The sequence below is a fragment of the Euprymna scolopes genome, chromosome 12 (genome assembly GCF_053919585.1).
Source record: "Euprymna scolopes isolate OS-2025 chromosome 12, ASM5391958v1, whole genome shotgun sequence".
Lineage (NCBI taxonomy): Eukaryota > Metazoa > Mollusca > Cephalopoda > Sepiida > Sepiolidae > Euprymna > Euprymna scolopes.
The window spans coordinates 152,789,923-152,815,346 of NC_136493.1; the positions used below are offsets into that span (position 1 = coordinate 152,789,923).

At 33.4% G+C, this 25,424-nt stretch overlaps 1 protein-coding gene across 1 annotated transcript in view; it reads left to right on the forward strand.

The window, feature by feature from the left end:
- LOC145291562 (integrator complex subunit 4-like) overlaps positions 1-25,424 on the forward strand; it is a 99,679-nt gene that overhangs the window by 26,608 nt on the left and 47,647 nt on the right. The window contains exons 8-11 of the mRNA XM_080137625.1: positions 4,274-4,448; positions 5,986-6,191; positions 18,232-18,374; positions 19,575-19,690. Coding sequence (XP_079993751.1) covers positions 4,274-4,448; positions 5,986-6,191; positions 18,232-18,374; positions 19,575-19,690 — 640 coding nt within the window. The remainder of the gene's footprint in view (positions 1-4,273; positions 4,449-5,985; positions 6,192-18,231; positions 18,375-19,574; positions 19,691-25,424) is intronic.

A 25,424-nucleotide genomic window follows, 5' to 3' on the forward strand; every position in this document is an offset into this window, starting at 1 on the left:
TATAGCTGCCTTGTCCGCCATTTTGAAAACATTCTAAAGGAGGATAACTGAATTAAAACTTGTGAGATTTATGTTGTAATAATAATAATAATACAAATTCCTGTTAATTGCGTTAAAATAACTTTTACACTGCGTATCAAATTATTAACAAGTTTACAGTTTTTTAAATATTAAAGGAACGAGTGAATAAAAATCCCTGAAACTTAGAGAAAGTGCTTACAATACTATTCGGCTACTTCAGTCAAAAAATAAAAGTATTTAAAGCAGTATTAGCGAAACTATGGCAGAAGATAGGAATATCTGTTTTTTTTTTTTTTACACGGTGGTCACCACTTATCAAGGCCTGGAGCCACTCAGGGATAAGGGTTATTGAAAGTACAGTACATTAGTGTGGAGATTTGATGAAGTGTTTACTTAAGGGGGCGGTTCATTAGGAATTTGTTAATGTTGGACTTGAAGACATCCAAGTTGTAGTCAGGTGGGAAGCAGGCAGGCAGAACAGAGTTCCACAGGCATGCAGTTCTAAGAAAGAAGCTTTGTTCATGGAATCCACGTTTTGATTTCGGCACGGATAAAGAGTGGGGGAAATTTTTCACAGTGGATTCAGCTAGATGGGTGTTTTTCGTGAAAGATTGGCGAGGGGGGGACCAGAGATTGGAGCTCAGACGAGCACCTGCCATGGAAATAACGATAAAACAAGGATAGGCTCACAACGTCTCTTCTGTGAGAGAGGTTGCAGGGTAGAGAAAAGGGCATCCCCCACTAAGCCACGAAGTCTATTTTGTACTCTGTCAAGGCAGGATAGGCTGTTTTTAGCAGCTCCTGCCCAGATATGGCAGCAGTATTCCATCCTTGGACGTACTTGGCTTTTATTGTTGATTTCAGTGTGTCAAGTTATTAGCAAGGTTGAGAAAAAAAACACAATATACCCATAACTTGTTTATTGAAATAATTTTCAAACATTAAATGAACTAGGAAAAATGCTTAGAACACAATAACTTCATAGCAATTTCTATGTTGACATAATTAGTAGAGCATATGCAACCCTTTTTATGAATGACTTGTAAAAGACGTTGGTCTACAGAATTAGTCAAATTTGTGATTTCGTCAACAGTTATTCCTCGTGATACCTCTTGGAGAGCATCCCACAACTCATCTTTGCTCTTAAATTGGTATCCACTTGCATAGAGACGTCGCTTCATGATACTCCAAAGGTTCTCAATTGGGTTCAAATCTGGTGAATTCACAGGTCACTCCATTTTCCGTAGCTCAGAGAACCCCAGTTGTTGCAAATACTCTTTGCTTTTGTTTGCTGTATGCGAGGGAGCATTATCTCGCATAAAAATAATAGTTCTTCTGAACGTCAACCTTTGCTTCTTCAGCCATGGTTCAAAGTGCTCCTTCAGAAAAGCTACGTCATTTTTATGCCTTCTGGGACTCTCCATGGGCCAACTGAAGTACCTCCGATAATCCCTGCCCAAGTCATTATCCCACCACCACCTTGTTGGCGCCTTAAATGCTGATGACAATGTCGTCCATCTGGGACCCATCCCTTGCTCCAGCCATCTGGGCCATCAAGAGTGACACGCATTTCAACCGTGAACAAAACTTTGGAAAAATCCGTTTTCATGTTGTCTTCTGCCCATTTCAATCGGTTGCTTTAATGGAGGCTTTGTCACAGGTTTAACAGACTTTGCCACTTCTTTCAGAAGGCAACAACGAGTACTTTTTGAGACATTCTTCAATCCGGTTTGGTCAAAGACATCTCGAAGGAGATTTAATTTGGAGTAGAGAACGGCGTGAAACAATTCTATATTTACCTTTATCAGCTCTCTTACATACCTTTGTAGGGTCCTTGACAAATTTCTTCAGTTTTATGGTACCTTTTTCTAGCTGCTCTGTAATAGTACTCTTTTCAGAACTACTCAAACCACCTTTACGACCCATTTTATTGACGAAACAAACTGCCTTGTTAATAATTTGACACGCCTCAAATACCATGGATTCAGCAATTACGATGGCAAGTTGTTTACATTGTGCGGAACAGTACGAAAATTTCAGTGTACGCACAGCTGAGCATTCAAAGCTTTTGATACAAAATTACCGAAACTGGTAAAAGAATGTTACCTCGTTAATAATTTGACGCGCAGTGTATAAAATTAAAACTACTTAATAAGTTTACATAATTTTTGGAATATGATATTTTTGTTTTTCTACCAAATCGCTAGAGCTTTGCTCCGTTTTATTTCTTTCTTCTCTTTCACGTTATCTTTTTTCTCTTTTTTTTTTTTTCTATTTTTTTTTATTTACATTTTCGCCCCAAACAAGGCACATTGCCACTTTGGTGTAGGGGGCTACTATCAGGGGCAACAACTACTAGGGTACTATGTAGGGATTTGAGCAGCAAGATGACGGTTCACGTTGCACTTGAACTTCTGCATGTCAGTACAGTTGGGGAAGCAGGGACCTGGAATGGAATTCCAGAGTCTAGCGGTTCTGGGGAAGAAACTACTGGAGTAGAAAGATCTTTTACATCTAGGGATCTCTATGGTGTGGGGGTGGGATTTTACAGCCTGTCGGGTCTGTCGAGGGTGTTCACGTCGTGGGGGCACAAGTGCTTGCAGTTCGTTAGAGCATTCACCATTAAAATACTTGTAGAACAGGCAGAGGGATGCAACATTTCGTCGATGGGACAGGGGCTGAAGCTTAGATGCCAGTTCAGGGCCTATCAGATTGGCGACTCTCTTTTGAACCTTGTCAAGGAGCGAGAGACTAATAGCCGATGCACCAGCCCAAATATGACAGCAATACTCCATACATGGGCGAATGGTTACCTTATAGAGGTACAGGATACTTTCGGGTGTTAGTAGTTTTCTAGCACAGTAGAGAGAGCCCACCTTCCTTGAAGCAATGCCTTCAATGTAATTGTTCCAACTCATGTTTCCTGTGAACATTAGGCCAAGAAGTTTGAAAGATGTACTCTCAGATAAAGAGTTTTTGGCCATTGCTATAGGTGTTCTTTCTCTCTCCATCTTGTTTTGTGTCCTTTTCCTTTCTTATGATAGTTCTCTATGAAAATGTTAATTTGGCCATACTTTGAATGATTCATGCGCATGTAAAGAGAGATAGTAGAAGACTTTTGTTCCATCAACGAATGCCTTCCTGTCTTCTTCCCTCATTCACACTTAGCATCTTTGTATTAATTTTGAAGTTATAAGCCAAGAAATTGCAACAATTGTTTTTGTGAGATTGTAACATTCATTCAATATTTTAATTGCTGAGGTCATATTTTTTCTTGTTTATCACTTTGATTTTTAATGTTATAAAATTTTATTACACATATGATTTTGAACACTATCTTTACACTGAAAGCTAATTTTAACAAATTTAAAAGCAAAAATGAAGTTAAAATATACTTTTAGAATGGAACAAAAAAGTTATTGTAGATTAACACTCTTCAATATATATATATATAAGGCTGTGTCTATGTCCATCCAAAAGTCCAAAACTACTCATCAAAGATCCACAAAGTTTACATTCTTTCCTGATGTATAAAAAAAATAAAACAAAATTATTGTTTGTTAACTGGTCTAGGTTTTGCCGTAAGATGGAACAGGGTGTCAGTTTTTCATCTATTTCCAGTGTTACTGTTTATATAAAGGAAAGATGAAGGAGGAAGGGAGGAAAATAGAAAATAGACACAGATTGAAAGAGATGAAAGTTTTAATATAAAGATGTTGCATACACTTTATAATGCTTTTTATTTTGTTTCTTTCTGGCGCAGGCAATGTTGGGTAGCCCTTTAAGTGTGTGGTGTGTGTGTGTGTGTGTGTGTGTATATATATATATATATTGTAATTTATAAAATATATATGGCGATTAAGATACACTGAATATTCCGCGTTTCATCCACTCTAGGACTCTTCAGGCTTATGCGCCCTAGAGTCCTAGAGTGGATGAAACGCGGAATATTCAGTGTATTTTAATCGCCATATATTTTTTATAACTTACTAACTAGCTCTACCTACGTATTGAGCACTTTTGAAGTAAATACTTAAAGTTTACGCATAAATTTATACTTTCGTATATTAATTTTATGTGAGTAAATGAAGTAGTTATATATATAAAAACTTAATGTCTCTGTATATGTGTGTTCCCTAAAGAAAGACAAGACTATCTACACAAACTTTAAAAACCTTTACTCATACAAATTTTGTTAATAAAATGATAAATCTTCAATATTTATTAATTTTTTTTTTAAATCTTTCTTTAGAGAAAGCGAACGGCTCATGAACGTGCCCGTGACAACTACATGTCTGGAGAGTGGTCGACTGGACAGAAATTTGGCGATGATGCTCCTAATGAGGCAGTTAGTCCTGAGAATGTCAGTCTGATGAACAGTGGGGCATGTGGGGCTTTTATTCATGGTCTTGAAGATGAATATTTAGGTAGATTTATTTTTTTTATATTCTTCATCTTTATCTTCAGACATACATAGAAATCTGAGTCATAAAAAATATAGAGAAAATCAATTAAAAATTTCAATGATCATGTCAAACTGGCCTAATGGTTATTGTACTTGCTGTTTTTTTTTTCTTTTAAACTTACAAGAAGTGAACTGTTTAGTAAGAGCATAATACTTGCATGCACATGTCTCAATTTCTTTTTGTTTTTCGTTTTTTAATTTTATTGTTTTCTGAAAGGAATTAAAGGTTATGTTTATTACTGGGCAATGCCAGGTACATCTTCTAGTTTTCTATAATTTATACCTTTTTTTTTTTTTTTTTTTAGTAATGAAAATATTTCTATTGTGGAAATGCTTTCATTGCTGATTTGCATGTGCACACCAGAACACAAAACCATTAAAATCTGACATAAAAAATAGCCATCTTCGATAAGGACAGAAAACTGACAATATGCCACATAAAATAAAAAGATTGTCTATTTTCCTGATGAAGACTCTTATACAGGTGGAAACTTAGAATTTAGATATGTTTATTGGTCCCCCAACAAAGGAGGGATTGTCTGTTTGTTGGTTTGCACTTTTCTCAATAACCACACCTTCGATTATTAAAAATTTTGCGCAAACATTAGTCATGGTGAAAGTAAATTTTTGACAGAATGGATTTCCCTGGATATCTCTGGTTCTCCCCACCCCCACGCCAGTATGCATTATAAGGGTAAAATTACCCCAAAATAGTTTGTCCGTTCATTTATTTGAACTTTTCTCAATAACCATACCTTGGATCTTTTTGAAATTTTGCACAAACATTAGTCATGGTGAAAGTAAATTTTTCATTTGTAGAGAGGAAATCGGCATGCTTGGCTTTTTTTATAAAAAAAAATCTGCAGATTGACTGGTTGCTGAACTGTAATAATTTTTTGTTTTAATACCCACTCCTAATATTAACTGACAGTATAACAGGAAAAAGTTATTTTATGGTACATAACAATAAGTATCACTTACCAGTTTTATGTGCATCAAGTTTAAAACCATCAACAAAAAAATATATCACCCGTTTGTTAAGTACAACCTTAAAATACTAGTTATTTTCCTTGAACTAAAGAAGGTAAAATTATCGCCTTTGGCTTCGACTTGACCATTTTGTTTGTTAATTTGTTACATAAAGGTTATACTTCACCATCTGCTCATTTTTGCGTTGATATTCAACCGATTACATGCATCATCAGATGTAGCACTGTCACATAAAATTAATTATTCATTTGAAGTAATCTCTAAAAACAAAATCTATTAATAACACAATTGTACATTTATAAAAAGAAAAGTTTAAATTTTGTTTACATGCAAATGTTATCAAAACAACAAAAAAAAACCCCTAAAATATCACAAGTTAAAATTAAAGGAAACTTCATTATATTTAACTCCTTTTTGGTTTTTTGACTTAGCTGAAGATCTTGCCTATTTTTTTTTTTTAAGAAAATCTAAACACAAAAAAAATTTACTAAAATTTCTTATGATTTCAGATGTGCGGAATGCAGCCCTGGATTCCTTGTGTGAGTTGTCAGCAAATTCTCCGAGTTTTGCTCGAATGGCTCAGGACAGTCTTATTGATATGTTCAATGATGAGATTGAAATGGTTCGATTGAATGCGATCAACAGTATGCAGAAAATCAGTGCACATGTTGTCCTGCGAGAAGACCAGCTAGAAGTTGTACTTGGTGTCTTGCAGGTATTTCAAGCATTCTTTTTTTAAAAAGGGACATTTCGGTTGGCGACGATATTTGTTTGCAAATTTCAACTGCCAATTTTATGCATGATTAGTTTGCTTTTTTGCTGTCTTTATTGTTTTTAGTTCACTTTTTTTTTGCTGTCAGTCTTTAGAAAAGCAATGATTATATTTTTATTGTTTTTTAATGGGAAAGCAATGATTATATTTTTATTGATTTTTAATGGGAAAGCAATGATTATATTTTTATTGATTTTTAATGGGAAAGCAATGATTATATTTTTATTGATTTTTAATGGGAAAGCAATGATTATATTTTTATTGATTTTTAATGGGAAAGCAATGATTATATTTTTATTGATTTTTAATGGGAAAGCAATGATTATATTTTTATTGATTTTTAATGGGAAAGCAATGATTATATTTTTATTGTTTTTGTAATGGGAAAGCAATGATTATATTTTTATTGATACTTTTATTGATTTTTAATGGGAAAAGCTGAAGTTCTTTACATTAAAGAATCAAATGGCAAAAGATGTAATGAACTGTAGTTTTAAATATAAAAAAAACTGAGATGTAGTGATACCAATTTAAACTGGCAACCTCCGAATTACAAATGCTTTGTCATTTCAAGCTCCATATATGTTGGATGATTTGCTTGTTTGTAAGTTTAACTCTGAATGTCCCAATCATTTTGTTGCTAGAATGTTATTTGCAATAAACGGTGTTCGTTTGAAGCATCGTGGGTTAGAGACATGCAGCTTTTGTTCTATTCAGCCATTATATTTCAGGATTTTTTTAATAACAAATATCCTCACCATTTCAACACCACGTTAAGAATGCTAGTTTTCTTTTTTTTTTCTTTTTTTCTTTTTTTTTTTACACAGTGATCACCACTTATCAAAGCCCGGAAGCCACTCAGGGATAAGGTTATTGCAAGTACATTACGTTAGTGTGGAGATTTAATGAAGTGTTTACTTAAGGGGGCAGTTCATTAGGAATTTGTTAATGTTGGACTTGAAGACATCCAAGTTGTAGTCCGGTGGGAAGCAGGCAGACGGAACAGAGTTCCACAGGTGTGCAGTTCTAAGAAAGGAGCTTTGTTCATGGAATCCGCGTTTTGATTTCGGCACAGATATAGAGTGGGGGAAATTTTTCACAGTGGATTCAGCTAGACTGGTGTTTTTCGTGAAAGATTGGCGATGGGGGACCAGAGATTGGAGTTCAGACGAGCACCTGCCATGGAAATAATGATAAAACAAGGATAGGCTCGCAACGTCTCTTCTGTGGGAGAGAGGTTGCAGGGTAGAGAAAAGGGCATCCCCCCCCACTAAGCCACAAAGTCTATAGTTTTCTATATAGCTTTACTAGACTGAGTATTAACCTTTATTTTGTTGTATCTGTGTTAATTATATCATGTTTATGTTAACATATGATGCAGGTATATAAGAAGGGTGTAATAGATAATGCCGATACCTCGCACCCAAAGTAGATGACAAAGAATTGCTTGTTTTTTATATTAAATCTTAAAATGAAAAAAGGTGTAAAGTACTGTAGTTTTAAATATTAAAAAGTGTCATTTTGAGCTAAATTAGAAGTGGATGATGTTCGTAAGTTTAACTCTGAACGTCTGTACACTGTCACATCATTTCCTTGCTAGAGCGTTGTTCGCAATAAAAGATGTTTGTTTGAGATAGTATCAGTTGGAGATATGCAGCCATTTTATTTCAGAACTTTTGAATTATAATGGAAAACAGACTATCCTACCCAATCTTTCATACGACAAAGGGGAAATGTTTAGAAAATAATTCAAACATGGCTTTTCAATAAATTTTCCCATTTCAAATAGATTAAGTAGACAAGAAGTGTAAGATAATAATGGATGAGAAAATATATGATGTCAATTAAGGTTGTTCCAAAGTCTTGTAACTTTGGTAATACCATCGGAGCAAACAAAGGAGTTGGAACTGGTGTAATAAAGCTGATCCCCTCATCTCCAAAGTAAATGATAAAGAACTGCCTGTGCAATTAAAGCTTCAAATAACAAGGGTTCTAATGTACTTTTAAATAACAAATAACAAGGGTTCTAATGTAATTTCAAATATTCAAAAACTAAGATGGAGAGTTTAACTCTGAATGTCTAATGTCCACATCATTTTGTTACTAGAGGGTTGTTCGCAATAACATTATTTTGTTACTAGAGGGTTCGCAATAACAGATGTTTTTAGCTGAGGTAATTATTAGCATTAAGGGAATTAAAGATGACTTATTTGAAATAGATAAAACTTTCTTTAGTATTTCTTTTTTAATGAATATCTACAATACCTGATGGGGAATGCTGAGTATTAGCATTTTATTATTTATTATTATATTAGAATTTACTATTTTGTTGTATCTATAGTAATTATTATTATTTTTATTATTATTATTATTATTATTTTGTTGTATCTATAGTTATTATTATTATTATATTGGCATTTATTATTATATTAGCATTTATTAATCTTTTGTTGTAACTATAGTAATTATTATTATTATTATTATGTACTTGCAATAACCCTTATCCCTGAGTGGCTTCCAGGCATTGATAAGTGGTGATCACTGTGTAAAAAAAAAAAATTATTAGCATTATTATTATTTTGTTGTATCTATAGTAATTATTATATTAGCATTTATTATTTTGTTGTAACTATAGTAATTAGTATTCTTATATTAGCATTTATTATTATTATTATTATTATTATTATTATATTAGCATTTATTATTATTTTGTTTTATCTATAGTAATTATTATTTTTATCTATAGTATTATTATTATTATATTAGCATTTATTATTATTATATTAGCTTTTATTATTTTGTTGTATCTATAGTGATTATATTGCATTTATGTATGTTTACAGATAATATAAGAAGGGTGTATTATCTAAAGTCGATTTCATTTCCCCCTCCCAATAAATGAGTAAGAATCAACTGTGTCATACAGGAAGGCTTTGAATTGCAAAATTTGTAGTAGTACTGCAGTTGTAAATGTTCAAATATGTGATACAGTAAAGCTGACTCAGATTGTCAGTCTCTGGATCATAAATGATTTGTCATTTCATCCATGATGGACATGTTTGATAGTGAACTCTAAACGTCATAAGTACTCACATCATTTGAGAATTATTTGTGATAGCAGATGTATTTTGAAACATTTGTAGACATGCAGTTGTTGGTCTATTCAGCCATTATATTTTGGGACTTTTGGATTATTGTAAAAATAAGAATATGAGCAGTATTCTGTTCAAATTTTCACACTTTTTTCAGAATAATTGTGGGCTGACTCTTGAAGGTTTTTAATCGAACTTTCATATTTGTTGAAGAGACAGTTCTTGAAAACTACAGGAAAAACGATTAAGGAGATTGGACTTTCTCAGCATTAGCAGGAGAATGGTAGAAATGATGAGAAAAAAAGTTTTTAAATTTTACTACGATTATACATTTGTAGGAAAAAAACGTGGATTAACAATTTTACACTATCATTGCTGAAGTTGAGGAGATCATCGACAATGAATTCAGCAAATCAGTCGATGCCATTGCAGGGAAGAAATGCACAGATTCCAAGCTCCTTATGCTGATGGGCCATGAGAACATCTGTTACATTTTCATAAAAGATAAAGGACAAATACTTTCAAAGACAATGCCAGAGAGTGACTGAATCATGTGAAAAAACTGATCAACAAGTCTAAGCAACCACTGGAGTGCGAGACATGCTGTGATTTTTTTTCTGACAAAAAACACCTTTTAGTAAGATCAAAAGGTTCACAGAACAATTGGTTGCTCATCGCCTCATTCAAAGATGCACTCAGTTATGCAGACAAAGTTTCCAGCAACAACTATGGTATTTGGTGTTGTTAGCAGTGAAGGTGACATCATGCCACTTCACCTCCTACTTGAGATGTGTTCTGAGTGGGTTAGTGAAACCGGAGATTAACCAGGTAGCGACAGGTAGGTCATGCATGTGGCAGCAAAATTGCTTTGTCATACGTGGGAAGATTATGGCCTTGCTGTCATTTAACATCTGGTCTCATAGTTTGCCTGACTGCAATCCCCTTCTATGTGGTAGAATGGGACATCAGATATTACAGAAATGATGAATTAAAGGCTAAAACCACTTTGGAGGTTTAAGTCTGGGACAATGACATGATGATCTGACCTATGTTGAAACCGCTCTGTACCTGTCATCGAAGCCAGAGGTGGGTGAAATCAACAGAACAAGTCATGAAGACAAACTGACCCAAGTTTGATGAATCCTCTGAGTCAGTATTTTTGCATAAAAATATTGTCTGCACCTGTATGTGTGTATATATATATATATATATATATATATATATATATATATATTCAGTTGGAAATAAACTTCTCTGTTTCTTTTTTTAATAAATTTAAGATTTAATAAAATAAAAAATAAATGAATTTAAAAGATAACATCTCATTAATTAATAATGTATTATTTCTAGTATTACTTGTTTTGATCGGACTATTATTTTCATCTTGAATGCTATTTTTGCAACGTTTCAGTAGGTGTAGACTTCAACCTTCCTCAGGCATGTTGGTTGCCATCTTGGAAAAGGGAGAAAAGTTACTAGCTACGTAGATAGTTTCGTATTCTTGGAGTTGTTTTTGTTTTATTTCGCTATGGTTTCGTATCGATTGAGCATAGATATCAGTAATGTATGGGAACCTCTGATTATAAAGAAAAACAAAAATTGTACAATCCCTCCTTAAAATTTCAACATAAAAGGGGGATAATCCCTTGTCAAACTTTATTAAACTTACCTCCCTTTATCAACCCCTAATTTTTTCACACATACGAAATCACTGCAAAAAAAACAAAAACAACCATCTACGTAGCCAATAGCTACATCGACCAAAGCGTTTCACAAATAACACTCAAGATGAGAACAATAGTTTTATTAATACAATTAATACAAGCAATCATCTCTCCTCTAAAAAATTAAAAACTTTATTCTTTCTTGTTTACAATTTCTTTTCAATATTTAACAAAATTTTCAATAGTTTGTAGAAATCAAAAAGCAAAAGATGTTGAAAATGTTAATTTATTTTTTAACTTTACATTTTAATGATCTGAAAATAAAGAAATTAACTTAAAAACATGATTCCAAAATAAAATTACTCATCCAAAATAGAATTACTCATCCAAAATTGAATTACTCATCCAAAATTGAATTACTCATCCAAAATTGAATTACTCATCCAAAATTGAATTACTCATCCAAAATTGAATTACTCATCCAAAATTGAATTACTCATCCAAAATTGAATTACTCATCCAAAATTGAATTACTCATCCAAAATTGAATTACTCATCCAAAATAGAATTACTCATCCAAAATTGAATTACTCATCCAAATTGAATTACTCATCCAAAATTGAATTACTCATCCAAAATAGAATTACTCATCCAAAATAGAATTACTCATCCAAAATTGAATTACTCATCCAAAATAGAATTACTCATCCAAAATTGAATTACTCATCCAAATTGAATTACTCATCCAAAATTGAATTACTCATCCAAAATAGAATTACTCATCCAAAATTGAATTACTCATCCAAAATTGAATTACTTATCCAAAATTGAATTACTCATCCAAAATAGAATTACTCATCCAAAATTGAATTACTCATCCAAAATTGAATTACTCATCCAAAATAGAATTACTCATCCAAAATTGAATTACTCATCCAAAATTGAATTACTCATCCAAAATAGAATTACTTATCCAAAATTGAATTACTCATCCAAAATTGAATTACTTATCCAAAATTGAATTACTCATCCAAAATAGAATTACTTATCCAAAATAGAATTACTCATCCAAAATTGAATTACTCATCCAAAATTGAATTACTCATCCAAAATTGAATTACGCATCCAAAATTGAATTACTCATCCAAAATTGAATTACTCATCCAAAATTGAATTACTCATCCAAAATTGAATTACTCATCCAAAATTGAATTACTCATCCAAAATTGAATTACTCATCCAAAATAGAATTACTCATCCAAAATTGAATTACTCATCCAAAATTGAATTACTCATCCAAAATTGAATTACTCATCCAAAATTGAATTACTCATCCAAAATAGAATTACTCATCCAAAATTGAATTACTCATCCAAAATAGAATTACTCATCCAAAATTGAATTACTCATCCAAAATTGAATTACTTATCCAAAATAGAATTACTCATCCAAAATTGAATTACTCATCCAAATTGAATTACTCATCCAAAATTGAATTACTCATCCAAAATAGAATTACTCATCCAAAATTGAATTACTCATCCAAAATTGAATTACTTATCCAAAATTGAATTACTCATCCAAAATAGAATTACTCATCCAAAATAGAATTACTCATCCAAAATTGAATTACTCATCCAAAATTGAATTACTCATCCAAAATTGAATTACTCATCCAAATTGAATTACTCATCCAAAATTGAATTACTCATCCAAAATAGAATTACTCATCCAAAATAGAATTACGCATCCAAAATTGAATTACTCATCCAAAATTGAATTACTCATCCAAAATTGAATTACTCATCCAAAATTGAATTACTCATCCAAAATTGAATTACTCATCCAAATTGAATTACTCATCCAAAATTGAATTACTCATCCAAAATAGAATTACTCATCCAAAATTGAATTACTCATCCAAAATTGAATTACTTATCCAAAATTGAATTACTCATCCAAAATAGAATTACTCATCCAAAATAGAATTACTCATCCAAAATTGAATTACTCATCCAAAATTGAATTACTCATCCAAAATTGAATTACTCATCCAAATTGAATTACTCATCCAAAATTGAATTACTCATCCAAAATAGAATTACTCATCCAAAATAGAATTACGCATCCAAAATTGAATTACTCATCCAAAATTGAATTACTCATCCAAAATTGAATTACTCATCCAAAATAAAATTACTCATCCAAAATTGAATTACTCATCCAAAATTGAATTACTCATCCAAAATTGAATTACTCATCCAAAATTGAATTACTCATCCAAAATTGAATTACTCATCCAAAATAGAATTACTCATCCAAAATTGAATTACTCATCCAAAATTGAATTACTCATCCAAAATAGAATTACTCATCCAAAATAGAATTACTCATCCAAAATTGAATTACTCATCCAAAATTGAATTACTCATCCAAAATTGAATTACTCATCCAAAATTGAATTACTCATCCAAAATTGAATTACTCATCCAAAATTGAATTACTCATCCAAAATTGAATTACTCATCCAAAATAGAATTACTCATCCAAAATTGAATTACTCATCCAAAATTGAATTACTCATCCAAAATTGAATTACTCATCCAAAATTGAATTACTCATCCAAAATTGAATTACTCATCCAAAATTGAATTACTCATCCAAAATTGAATTACTCATCCAAAATTGAATTACTCATCCAAAATAGAATTACGCATCCAAAATAGAATTACTCATCCAAAATAGAATTACTCATCCAAAATAGAATTACGCATCCAAAATAGAATTACTCATCCAAAATTGAATTACTCATCCAAAATTGAATTACTCATCCAAAATTGAATTACTCATCCAAAATAGAATTACTCATCCAAAATTGAATTACTCATCCAAAATTGAATTACTCATCCAAAATTGAATTACTCATCCAAAATAGAATTACTCATCCAAAATTGAATTACTCATCCAAAATAGAATTACTCATCCAAAATTGAATTACTCATCCAAAATTGAATTACTCATCCAAAATTATCTCCCACTCTACCGTAAGGACTTTATCTCCCACTCTACCGTAAGGACTCGGACAGACATATGCATGGACTTGGAGTCTATATTCGAAACACCCTCCCCCTAACTAGAGAAATAAAACTAGAATCAGAGGGCCAGGCCTTTATGTGCTTCAGACTAAATATGCAACACAATATTAGCTACTTATATTTTCTCTACCGCTCTCCCTCAAACCAAGACTGTACCCTAATAAACAAAGTCTCAGACAGCATAGATATAGCACTCTCCCTCGATACTAGCGCACAAATACATGTATTTGGTGACTTCAATGTCCACCACAGTAACTGGCTAGGATTCTCAAATCACACAGACGTAGCTGGTAGCGCCACATATAGCTTCTCTATATCTCATTCCCTATCTCAGATGGTTACATTTCCGACACGTTTCCCAGACCAGCACGATCAACATGCCTCACTTCTAGATCTCTTTCTGACAACAGTTCCCAATGACTGTACAACAAATGCCCATAGCCCACTCGGGAATGCTGATCACGCTGTGATAATGGTAGAAATCAGCCTAAATTCTCGCCCTAAAACTGAAGACCCACTACTCAAAACAACGAGGTATTACAAAAAGGCTGATTGGGAAGCCATCAGGGAGCTCATCAGAGATGCCCCATGGCAAAATATCTTTACTCTTCCAGCGGAACAGTGTGCAAATGAGACAACTGAATGGTTCAAAACTGCTATTGAAGCACATGTTCCCGCACGGAAATACTATAGCAAGCCCCACTCCCCCCAATGGTTTACTTCTGCTTGTGCAGCTGCCATTTGTCAAAGGCAGCATGCGTTCCGCAGATTCAACCGACATAAGTCCAGCTCAAATAAACAGAAGTTTATAGAAGCTAGAAATAATTGTAAGAGAGTGATAGACACAGCTAAGTCAGATTACTCTGAAACCACCAGAAAGCGCATCGAAGCACAGAAATTAGGAACCCGGGATTTTTGGAAAATCTACAACAGCGTAGTTAATAATGGACAGTCAATTATTCCCCCACTAACAAACAATCATGAGGTTGCTTGCACGGCAACTGACAAGGCTAATCTGCTTGCCAGTCGGTTTGCCTCAAACTCCACACTGAACTCGGTACACCACTCACTCCCTGATTTTCCTCTGCGAACAGACGCCACACTTGACGACTTGAAAATCACCCCTTCTCAGGTACATGCTATTATAAAAAACCTAGACACCTCTAAAGCATGTGGACCAGATCTCATCCCGGCTGTGCTATTAAAAAAATGCTCTGCCGAGGTTGCTCCAGTTCTGTCCAAACTTTACAATAGATGCCTTAACGAATCTTGTTTTCCCGACTGCTGGAAAACCGCCTCTGTGGTACCAGTCTTCAAGAATTCTGGTGAAAGAACTGACCCACTAAATTATCGCCCCATTAGCCTCCTCCCGCTTTTCGCCAAAATATTTGAGTTCTTAGTTAATAAAGCCCTAGTCCAGCACCTAACAGCTGCTAAACTCTTGACTGACAAACAATATGGATTCAGGCAAGCCCGTTCAACAGCAGATATCTTAACTGTAGTTTCTGAACGTATATACCGTTCATTGGATAAAACAGGGGAGGGTAGAGCGGTGGCCCTTGATATATCTAAGGCTTTTGACAGGGTATGGCACGATGGTCTTCTAAGGAAAATTAGATCATATGGAATCACTGGAAGAATTCATAACGTAATTAAATCCTTCTTAAGTAATAGAAAAATCAAAGTTGTCCTCGACGGACGTACATCCAAACAATATGACATAAATGCGGGAGTGCCTCAGGGGTCTATCCTTGGACCTCTATTGTTCCTGATATTCATAAACGACCTCCCTGATAATATTGTTTCGGAGATGGGTATATTTGCCGATGACACCACTCTCTATAACAGATATGAGGGGAAAACAAATGAACACATATCCAAGAAAATGGCAGAAACACTAGAGGATGACCTCCAATCCGTAGTGGAATGGGGACAAAAATGGTTGGTCTCATTCAATGCTGCTAAGACTAAGCTTGTTTCCTTCAATAACTACAAGAAACCTTCTCTACCACCAATAGCAATGGCCAAGAACACATTGCCTGAAAGTACTTCTTTTAAACTCCTCGGCCTAACGTTTACAGGGAATATGAACTGGAATAGATACATTGAGAGCATTGCCAAGGCTGCTGCAAGGAAGGTTGGCTCCCTCTACCGTGCTAGAAAACTACTTACGCCTGCCAGTATCCTATACCTCTATAAGGCAACCATTCGCCCATGTATGGAGTACTGTTGTCACATCTGGGCTGGTGCATCTGCTGCTTGTCTCTCGCTCCTGGACAGGGTTCAAAAAAGAGTCGCAAACCTGATAGGTCCTGAACTGTCATCTGGGCTTCAACCTCTGTCCCATCGACGAGATGTTGCATCCCTCTGCCTGTTCTACAAATACTTTAATGGTGAATGCTCTGACGAACTGCAAACACTTGTACCTCCCCGACGTAACTACCCCCGACAAACCCGACAAGCTACTAAGTCTCATCCCTTTACAGTGGAGATCCCTAGGTGCAAGAAAGCCTTTTACTCCAATAGTTTCTTCCCCAGAACTGCGGGTCTTTGGAACTCCCTTCCGGGATTCTGCTTTCCCAACTGCAATGATATGCAGAAGTTCAAGTGTAATGTTAACAAACATCTTTCTACTCTTCTCCCTTCATAATGACCCCGCTAATTAATTCCCTAATAGTAGCCCCCTGCTTCAAAGTGGCACTGTGCCTTGTTTGGGGTGAAAATTGAATAAAAAAAAAAAAAAAAAAAAAAATTGAATTACTCATCCAAAATAGAATTACTCATCCAAAATTGAATTACTCATCCAAAATTGAATTACTCATCCAAAATTGAATTACTCATCCAAAATTGAATTACTCATCCAAAATTGAATTACTCATCCAAAATTGAATTACAAAATTTGAAAACACAATTTATAAAAAAAAGTGACGGGAATTTAACTGGCACTCCAATTTAAATATTTATGAACTCGGTTACATTAAATATCGTTTTTGCTTTTCATTTTATTGTATATATTGGTATTTAATTGCTTCCCCGTGAGAGCAATATGTGGCACAAGATCGTTTTTAATGTGGGGAAAAATAGTAATATGAAAGGGTTACTCCTACATTAACTAAGGACAAATTAACTAACATCAAAACAGATATTGGTTGATGAGCAGAAATCAGAAGCTCACAGTATTAATGCTGGAGTCCCTCAGGGGTCCATCCTGTGCCCAACTCTCTTCCTGATCTACATTAATGATCTTCCAAATCACATCCTTACATCATTCATAGACATTTATGCTGATGACACTACTATCTATGGTAGCACATCTAAGACAGTAAACAACCAAGTTCTCTCTGATTACTTCTGATCTTAAATGGAACACGTACATCAAATCTGTTGCCAAGGCCACTGGAAAAATGTTGGGATCCTTCTATCGATCCAGTATATATCTCGCTGCTTATGCAATTCTCTATCTATATAAGAAACAGATGCGCCCAAGGATGGAGTACTGTTGCCACATCTGGGCAGGAGCTGCTAGAAAGAACTTATCCTGCCTTGATAGAGTTCAAAATAGACTTTGTAGCCTCATAGGGGATGTCCTTTTCTCTTCCCTGCAACCTCTATCTCACAGAAGAGATGTTGCGAGTTTGTCTCTGCTTTATTGTTATTTTTATGACAAGTGCTCGGCAAACTTTCACAAGCAACACCCGTCTAGCAGAAAACACTATCAATAATTTCCCCCACTCTTTATCTATACCTAACCGTAAACGTAGATTCTATGAACAAAGCTTCTTTCTTAGAACTGCACGCCTTTGGAATTGTCTCCCATTTTCCTGCTTTTCAGCTGACTACAATATGGTTGTCTTCAAGTCTAATATAAACAAGTTTTTGATGAGCCGTTCCATATAAGTTAACAAATTTACATTACTAACGATTACTTTATTGTCCAATTGTCTACTATACACTCTTTAACCCTTATCCTCAAGTGACCTCTTGGCCTTGATAAGTGCTGATGCCTTTATAAAAAAAAAATAAATAAATAAAATACTACACTTGGACCCTAACCCAATCCTATTTTTTCTATTTATTGTATATATTTTAATTATATGTATCCTATTTTTTTTTTTTTTTTTTTTTTTTTCAGGATTTTAACTTCCTAGTGCGAGAAGCATTACGAGAAATGCTTGGCAATATGAACTTGGCTACCAGTTCCTGTTTAAATCAATGCATTTTGCAACTTCTGGATAATTTAAAACGCTATCCCCAAGACAGATTATCAATTTGGAGGTGAGAGTTAGTTTGTGAGATGCAATTCAAATTTCTATGCTTTGAGATTTGGATATTTCATGAAATTTTTTTATTTAAAGAGTGAAACTTGTCATATCAGGGAAATAACTTTTCTTAACTTTTTTTATCTCAAATTTTCTTTATTTCTTCGGAGTTTATTCTTTTTATCTTATTTTTAGATTGTTTTTCAATAAGTGATTTTTATTTTTGAAAACAGTTTTTTGAATGTGCTTTGAGATACAAATAAAGATGGTATTTTTTCTTGGTTAAAATAAAACAATTTTTCCATTTAACGAAACACAAAAAACAATGCTAAAAATACAATTTCACTGGAATTTAACATCCTTTGAAAATTAAAAAAGGAATTTTTTTTATGGAAATTGTTGCTGACATGTTATGAAGCTACTTTATGTAAGGAGCTAAAAAGAAATAAAAACACGTCAAGGTCAAAAACTAAGAATAAATGATCTAGTTTGGTGGAAGAAACCTGCCTTCTTAGTGGCAGACTTGGCTGCATCTTCTGTGTACTTCTTTCACTTCATATTTTCTGAGAATTGCTTGGCATATCAACTTTTCTTTGGTTATTTAATGTTAGAACAAAATATTAATGAATCGTTACTTTACTCATTGAGTGGAATCATATCTTGTCCCCATCCCCCCCCCACACTTTTTTTTTTTTTTTTTTTTTTTTTAATGGAGAGTAGATAATACAGTGGATGTGTTATCGGCAGCTCCAGTAACTCTCGCTTCTCCTATTTTGTCATTCAGTCCTCATTCAATGAGTGATTTTTCTGACAAAGGGTGAAGAAAAAGCTGCTTAAAGGTCGGTAGTACTTGGTGACCAGTAGTCTGAGATGTCGGAAATTTTTCTGTTCCTGTCTTTTTCTCTCTTACTTTCCCTCTCTGTACTGCTCTAACCAAGTATGCCGACCTATTCCACAAATCCCCAAACCTCAACATGAAATATAACTTGCAATAACCCTTATTCCTGAGTGGCTTCCGGGCCTTGATAAGTGGTGATCACTGTGTAAAAAAAAAAAAAAAAAAAGAGTTTGTAATTGAACATAAAGTCTTGTATATGACTCTTGTTTTTAATTTGAATCAAATTCTTCAAAATTAAAAAAAAATTAGTAAAATTTCAATAATAAATAATTTTTTTGTTTTTACGAATGAAAATATTTTCTCTCTTATCAATCACAGGTGCATGAAAAAACTTGGCCATAAAGTTCCAAATTTAACGCTGTCTCTCATTCCGGATTTATTGTGCATCCAACCATATTTCTCCACACCAGAACCAGACATGGATGATCCAGCTTATATCCTTTTGTTTTGTTGAAAAGCTTCTCCATTCATTTTTTGATGACCTTTATCTAAGCTTTATATGACATTGTTATTTTCCAGTTTGTTAAGAGTACTTTTAGTTTGCAAACAAAAAAGAAAGCTTCTTTCTTAGAACTACCTGCCAGTGGAACACTGTTCTATTGGCATGCTTCTTGGTTAACTACAATATGGTAACCTTCAAGTCCCATGTAAACAAGTTCTTGTTTAACTGTCACCTTAAATAATCAAATTCTACCCAATTTATATATACCATTAACAATTACTACACTACCATCTTACATTAACACTTATCGTCGAATGGTTTTTGGACCTTAATAAGTGGTGACTCCTTTATGAAAAATAAAAAACATGTATCAATCCAAAAGTGTCTCTTTCTAAAATGTGCCAGAGAACATAACTCTACTCCTCAAATCTCTGAGGCAGTTACTTCCTTTTTAATGTGTTCTCTAGAGGAACACCTGTTTCATCTAACACTGTGCAACAACCTCACAGTTAAAGGGATTCGATTCCTTGTTAGCATTAAACACTGTTATGTCTTTTCTTATGCCAAACTCTGGCATAACATTGGATGAAATTGGATTTTGGACAGATTGCTTAAGATAACCATTATGAACATATAACAATTTTCTTGTGTGATTCTTTATCCACTGCTATCAATGTATACCTCTCTATATATAAAGCTGGGGAAGTATGTGTGTATATATGTATTTTTCACTTTGTTTTGGGTTTCTTATTTTATTTTTGTTGGGGATAGGGCATTCTACCAGATGCCAAACATTCACTCTATTTCAATCAGTGCAACCAAGAGATATACACCTATGTACAGGATAATTTCTTTTATATTATTAACATTTATGGGATATATATATATATATATATATATATATACCTAACTTATATATATATATATATATATATATATATATATATATATATAAGTTAGGTATGTGTGTATGTTATATATATTTGTTGTACAGTATAAACTCCTAAATCAGTAATCCTGAATTTTCAAATATTTTTGGCAGTAAGCAGTATGGGCATAACATTTTTTTTTATAAACTTTACCATTTAGAAGGGTGGCACTGTAATCATACTATACCCCCACCCAATTGTAAAACATTAAAATTTCAAACCAATGCTGTATCCTCGGCTAGGTCTTCTACTAGTGTTTGTGTGTGTATATATATATATATATATATATATATATATATATCCATCAAGACAAGCAAAAGGTGATACATTTCAATGGAAACATCGGTTTTATTGATCATCTGTTAATGATGAGATGTTTCTTGAAACATGGACGGCTATTTATTTTTCGAAATTGAAACTTGAACATAAAAGAAAATGCTACATTTATGGATTTTGAAATTAAGATTCACTAAGCTAATTTTATTATTTATGTACGAATTGTTTGACAAGTAAAATGCATTTAAGTTCATATTGTTTGGATGTCATACTTAGTGATATACGCTCATTTACTTTTTTATGAATCGTTTTCTAGTGAGTTGCGGCCCTGTCAGTGGGACATTAGAATACGCCGTCTGCCCCCCTGCAGAGAGTAAAAGTCCCTCAATGGGGCCACCTGTTGGCTGTGGGTGGCAACCCGTAATGCCTAGGAAAAGGATCCTGGTGGCTGAGCAACTGATACCTAGAGAAAATAAAGGTATCAATTACAACACTCAACTTTGGCCTCGTACTAGGCTAGACGGGCGGTCGGAGAAGCCCGATCCGATCAATCGGCTGGTCAGGTCAAGCCCTAAGGTCTATCATTAAAAGCCCAGTCAAAATAAGAGAAAACCTAAAATACTAAATAATAATAATCTCCTCTTATCAAATACAAGACAGAGAAACAATCAAACATCGTTTCTATAATAGACGTTAGAAGGCGCTGGCTTAGGGTCAATTGGTAACTCAAATCCAGACATTAGGGCAGGTCGATTTGCAACGTTTTTAAGAAAATCAACATGGCACTGGTGATGATAGTTGGGATTTGATGTGATAAGAACATATACCAAAAATTAGATTCCCATCTTGAACAGAAAATTGAGCATTTAATTTAAAAAATCGTGTTGAAAAATGCTGAAAAATCCTTCATTTTCATAGCATTTTTCACAACACTGACTTTGAAATTTCACTATTTTTATAAAATATTCAATTAAAATTGATATATTTATATGAAATACATTGAAAGAAAAATAAATACATGAATTATAATTTTAATTATGAATCACAACTAGCAAAATATCTAAAGTTTTACTGCATTGATTAAACAAAAATTGTAAAAAAAGCTAATTAGCAACTAAGTCTTTTAAATTTCACAATTCAAAAAGATATGTGGAGATGTATTACACAATATAACAACTTGATACAAGTTACAGAACCATGTATTTTAATTTTTATTAGAGGTAATAATATAAACTTATAATAGAACTAAATTGTTCTGTATAATTTCCTTTTGAGGAAAATGAAGGTCTAATTTGCTGGCACAATGACTTTGTAATAATGTGTCTATGTCTTGCTTTCTGCCCATATACAACTTTTTGAGAAAAATCAATCAAATTTGACCTGTGTGTGGCTGCAAAATTGATAGCAGTAATCCTTTTCATTTTTTTTTTTTTTTTTTTTTTTTTTTAGTTGTTCACTATTTCTGGAAAAAACAACACAAAAAACCCCAAATTATTTGAAAACACTTATTTTTTATATTTTTGCGAACTAATATGAATAAAACTAACTATTGTTTGGGTAAATTAAGAAAACTAATAAAATTTAATGAATAAATATTTATTTACCTAATAGACAAAATCGTTTGAATGCCCTCTTCTCTCACATCCAATTCATCTAAGTTTATCATCGATATTATATTTTCCGGAAGTAGTGCAAAAGCACTATATTTTGAACAATTTAAAACATTAATTTGGATTTCAGTTAACTGTTTTGTTCTCTGAATCATATTAAAATATACTGTTGTTGGTTAAAAAAAATTATTGGTTTTGATCTCAAACAAACTAACTGCATACACTTGGATGATAAATTTGACCAAAATGTTTAATTTATCATAGTGTTTGAGGATAGACACCTCTGGTCCATAAACACATTAACCTTGTGGCTTATGTTAGCCATCTTCCTTGATTCAAGGGCCCAATTTTGTAAGTTAACTTCTCCACAAAAAATACCAAAAATCAAAGTCTTAACTTGGAGAAAATGAAAACATTCCAAAACATAACGTAAAAACATCCCCGCATAAAAATCTTGGTGCCGAAAATGAAGTCGGTTACATGGAAAATCTGCAAAAAAACAATATAACGTACGTACTTGTCATTGTAGTTTTTTTTTATTTAAGAAAATCAAATATTAAAGCACAGTTAATCGAGAATAAGTCGAGCGCCATGTTGGATCGACACTATGTCAGCTAACGCCACCTAACAGCCAAATGCGATCCACGGATCAAAGAAGGGGGAGATAATCGCCTTTTTTTTCATGTCCGCTTAAAGTCTATTTAAAAAAAACTGATTCGGACATGAAATCAGTATTTGAAATTATTAATTTGTTGACTCTTAGGAAAAGAAGTCGTCTTATTTTATCAGTTTATTTTTTTTTTCATTCCAAATAAATAACTGATTCGGACATTTTATTTCAAATAAATAACTGAATCGGACATTCCTAAAAAGGAAAAGAAGTCGTTATTTTTACTTTATTAATTTGTATTTGTAATAGGAAAAAGTTTGTTTTCGGCATTTCAGGAAAAAAAATAAAAAAATAAATAAATATGTCAATTATCTCCCCCTTCTTTGATCCGTGGATCGCATTTGGCTGTTAGGTGGCGTTAGCTGACATAGTGTCGATCCAACATGGCGCTCGACTTATTCTCGATTAACTGTGCTTTAATATTTGATTTTCTTAAATAAAAAAAAAACTACTCGATCGATTTACGTGATTTTTGGAATATGACATGTACATGCAATGACAAGTACGTACGTTATATTGTTTTTTTGCAGATTTTCCATGTAACCGACTTCATTTTCGGCCCAATAATAGACTTGCACCAAAATCTTAACCAATCTAAAGGAATAGTTCGCAGCAGAGAATTAGCACTTGCCTCCCCTGAAGAAATACAAAAGGAGCTACATAACCAAGGAGTTATCAGTCTCAAAAGAATAACTATTAAAAAAGACAATGAAAAGATAGCAACTAACACATTTACATTCAATACCCCTAAAATACCCTCCAAAATTAAAATTGGTTATACCATTGAACCAGTGGAAATCTACATACCCGACCCTCTGAGATGCTACAAATGTCAGAAGTTTGGGTATCATAGAGATGTATGTAGAGGACATCCCACGTGTGCTAAATGTAGCACCAAAGAAATAAATCATAACGAACAGGAATGCCAGGAGACAAAATACATTAACTGCCAAGGTGAACACCCCGCTTTTTCAAAAAGAAATTCTAGCCACTAAATACAAACATAACATCCAGAGGCAGAACAAATCGTAGAAGCACTTACCAAAAACCAAACCTATGCAAAAATTACTGCAAAATCAAACACCACCAATCAACCCGACAAATACCTTGAACTTATTGAAAAACTTTATAAACCTCGAACCTAACGAATTGTCTAATTTTCAAAAGAAACTAAAAATAATTTACTCCCAAAAAATAGAAAAAACTAAACCAGAAACAAACAAAGAAAACAATAAAATACTTATTTCCACCCAAACCACCCCTCTTCAAAACCAAAACTTCAAAGAACAAATGTTCCCAAAACCAAACAACAAACCATCAAAAAAAAACAAAAAAACGAAATACCTCTAAAAAATCAAACTGAACAGGAAGACGAAATGGAAACAGAACAAATAGAAATCGCAAAACAAGAAACCCCTCATCAATCACTGCCCAAACAAAAGCAAAAACAAAACAATAACAAAATAGATAACAGGTCCCGTTCAAATTCCAGATCTAGAACCCCGAATAATAAAGCCAAAATGAAAGACCAAACAGAAGATAAATCAAAAACGGAAAAAACCAAAAAAATATTAGAGCCAAAGAGAAACCCTCAACAACCTGCACATAGTTCTCAACTTTCATCAACCCAAAAGGCTAAAACCCAAAACCAAGTCGAAGCAACAAAAAAAAATGATCACAGATAATCAAAACCTCAACAAAATGACCCACAAACCAATCTTCATCCAATGGAATATAAGAGGTAAAAAGACGAACGTTGATGAACTACACCTTCTCATTTGCATCTTATCGCCCAGCAGTTATAGCTCTCCAAGAAACCTACAAAAAATCCCAGAAAACACTCTGCATAAAACAATATACCTCATATGACTACATACATAAACAAGGAAATAGGGCATCCGGTGGAGTATCCATCTTAATAAACAACGATATAACTCAAAGTGAAACCAAGTTGAATACATTTCTCCAAGCAGTTGCAGTTACCATCAACCTAAAAAAAACACTAACAATCTGTTCCCTATATCTACAACCAAATGAAAACTTAAATAAAACAGACTTAAATAAACAGCTACCCAAGCCATTCATTCTCATGGGCGATTTCAACAGCCACAGTCAACTATGGGGAAATGAAAAACAAACAGAAAATTTCTTAGATGAAAACCATCTATGCCTCCTCAATAATGGAGCAAACACTTATCTACAGCCAGCTAACAAACAAGCCTCACTCTATGCGACCTCACT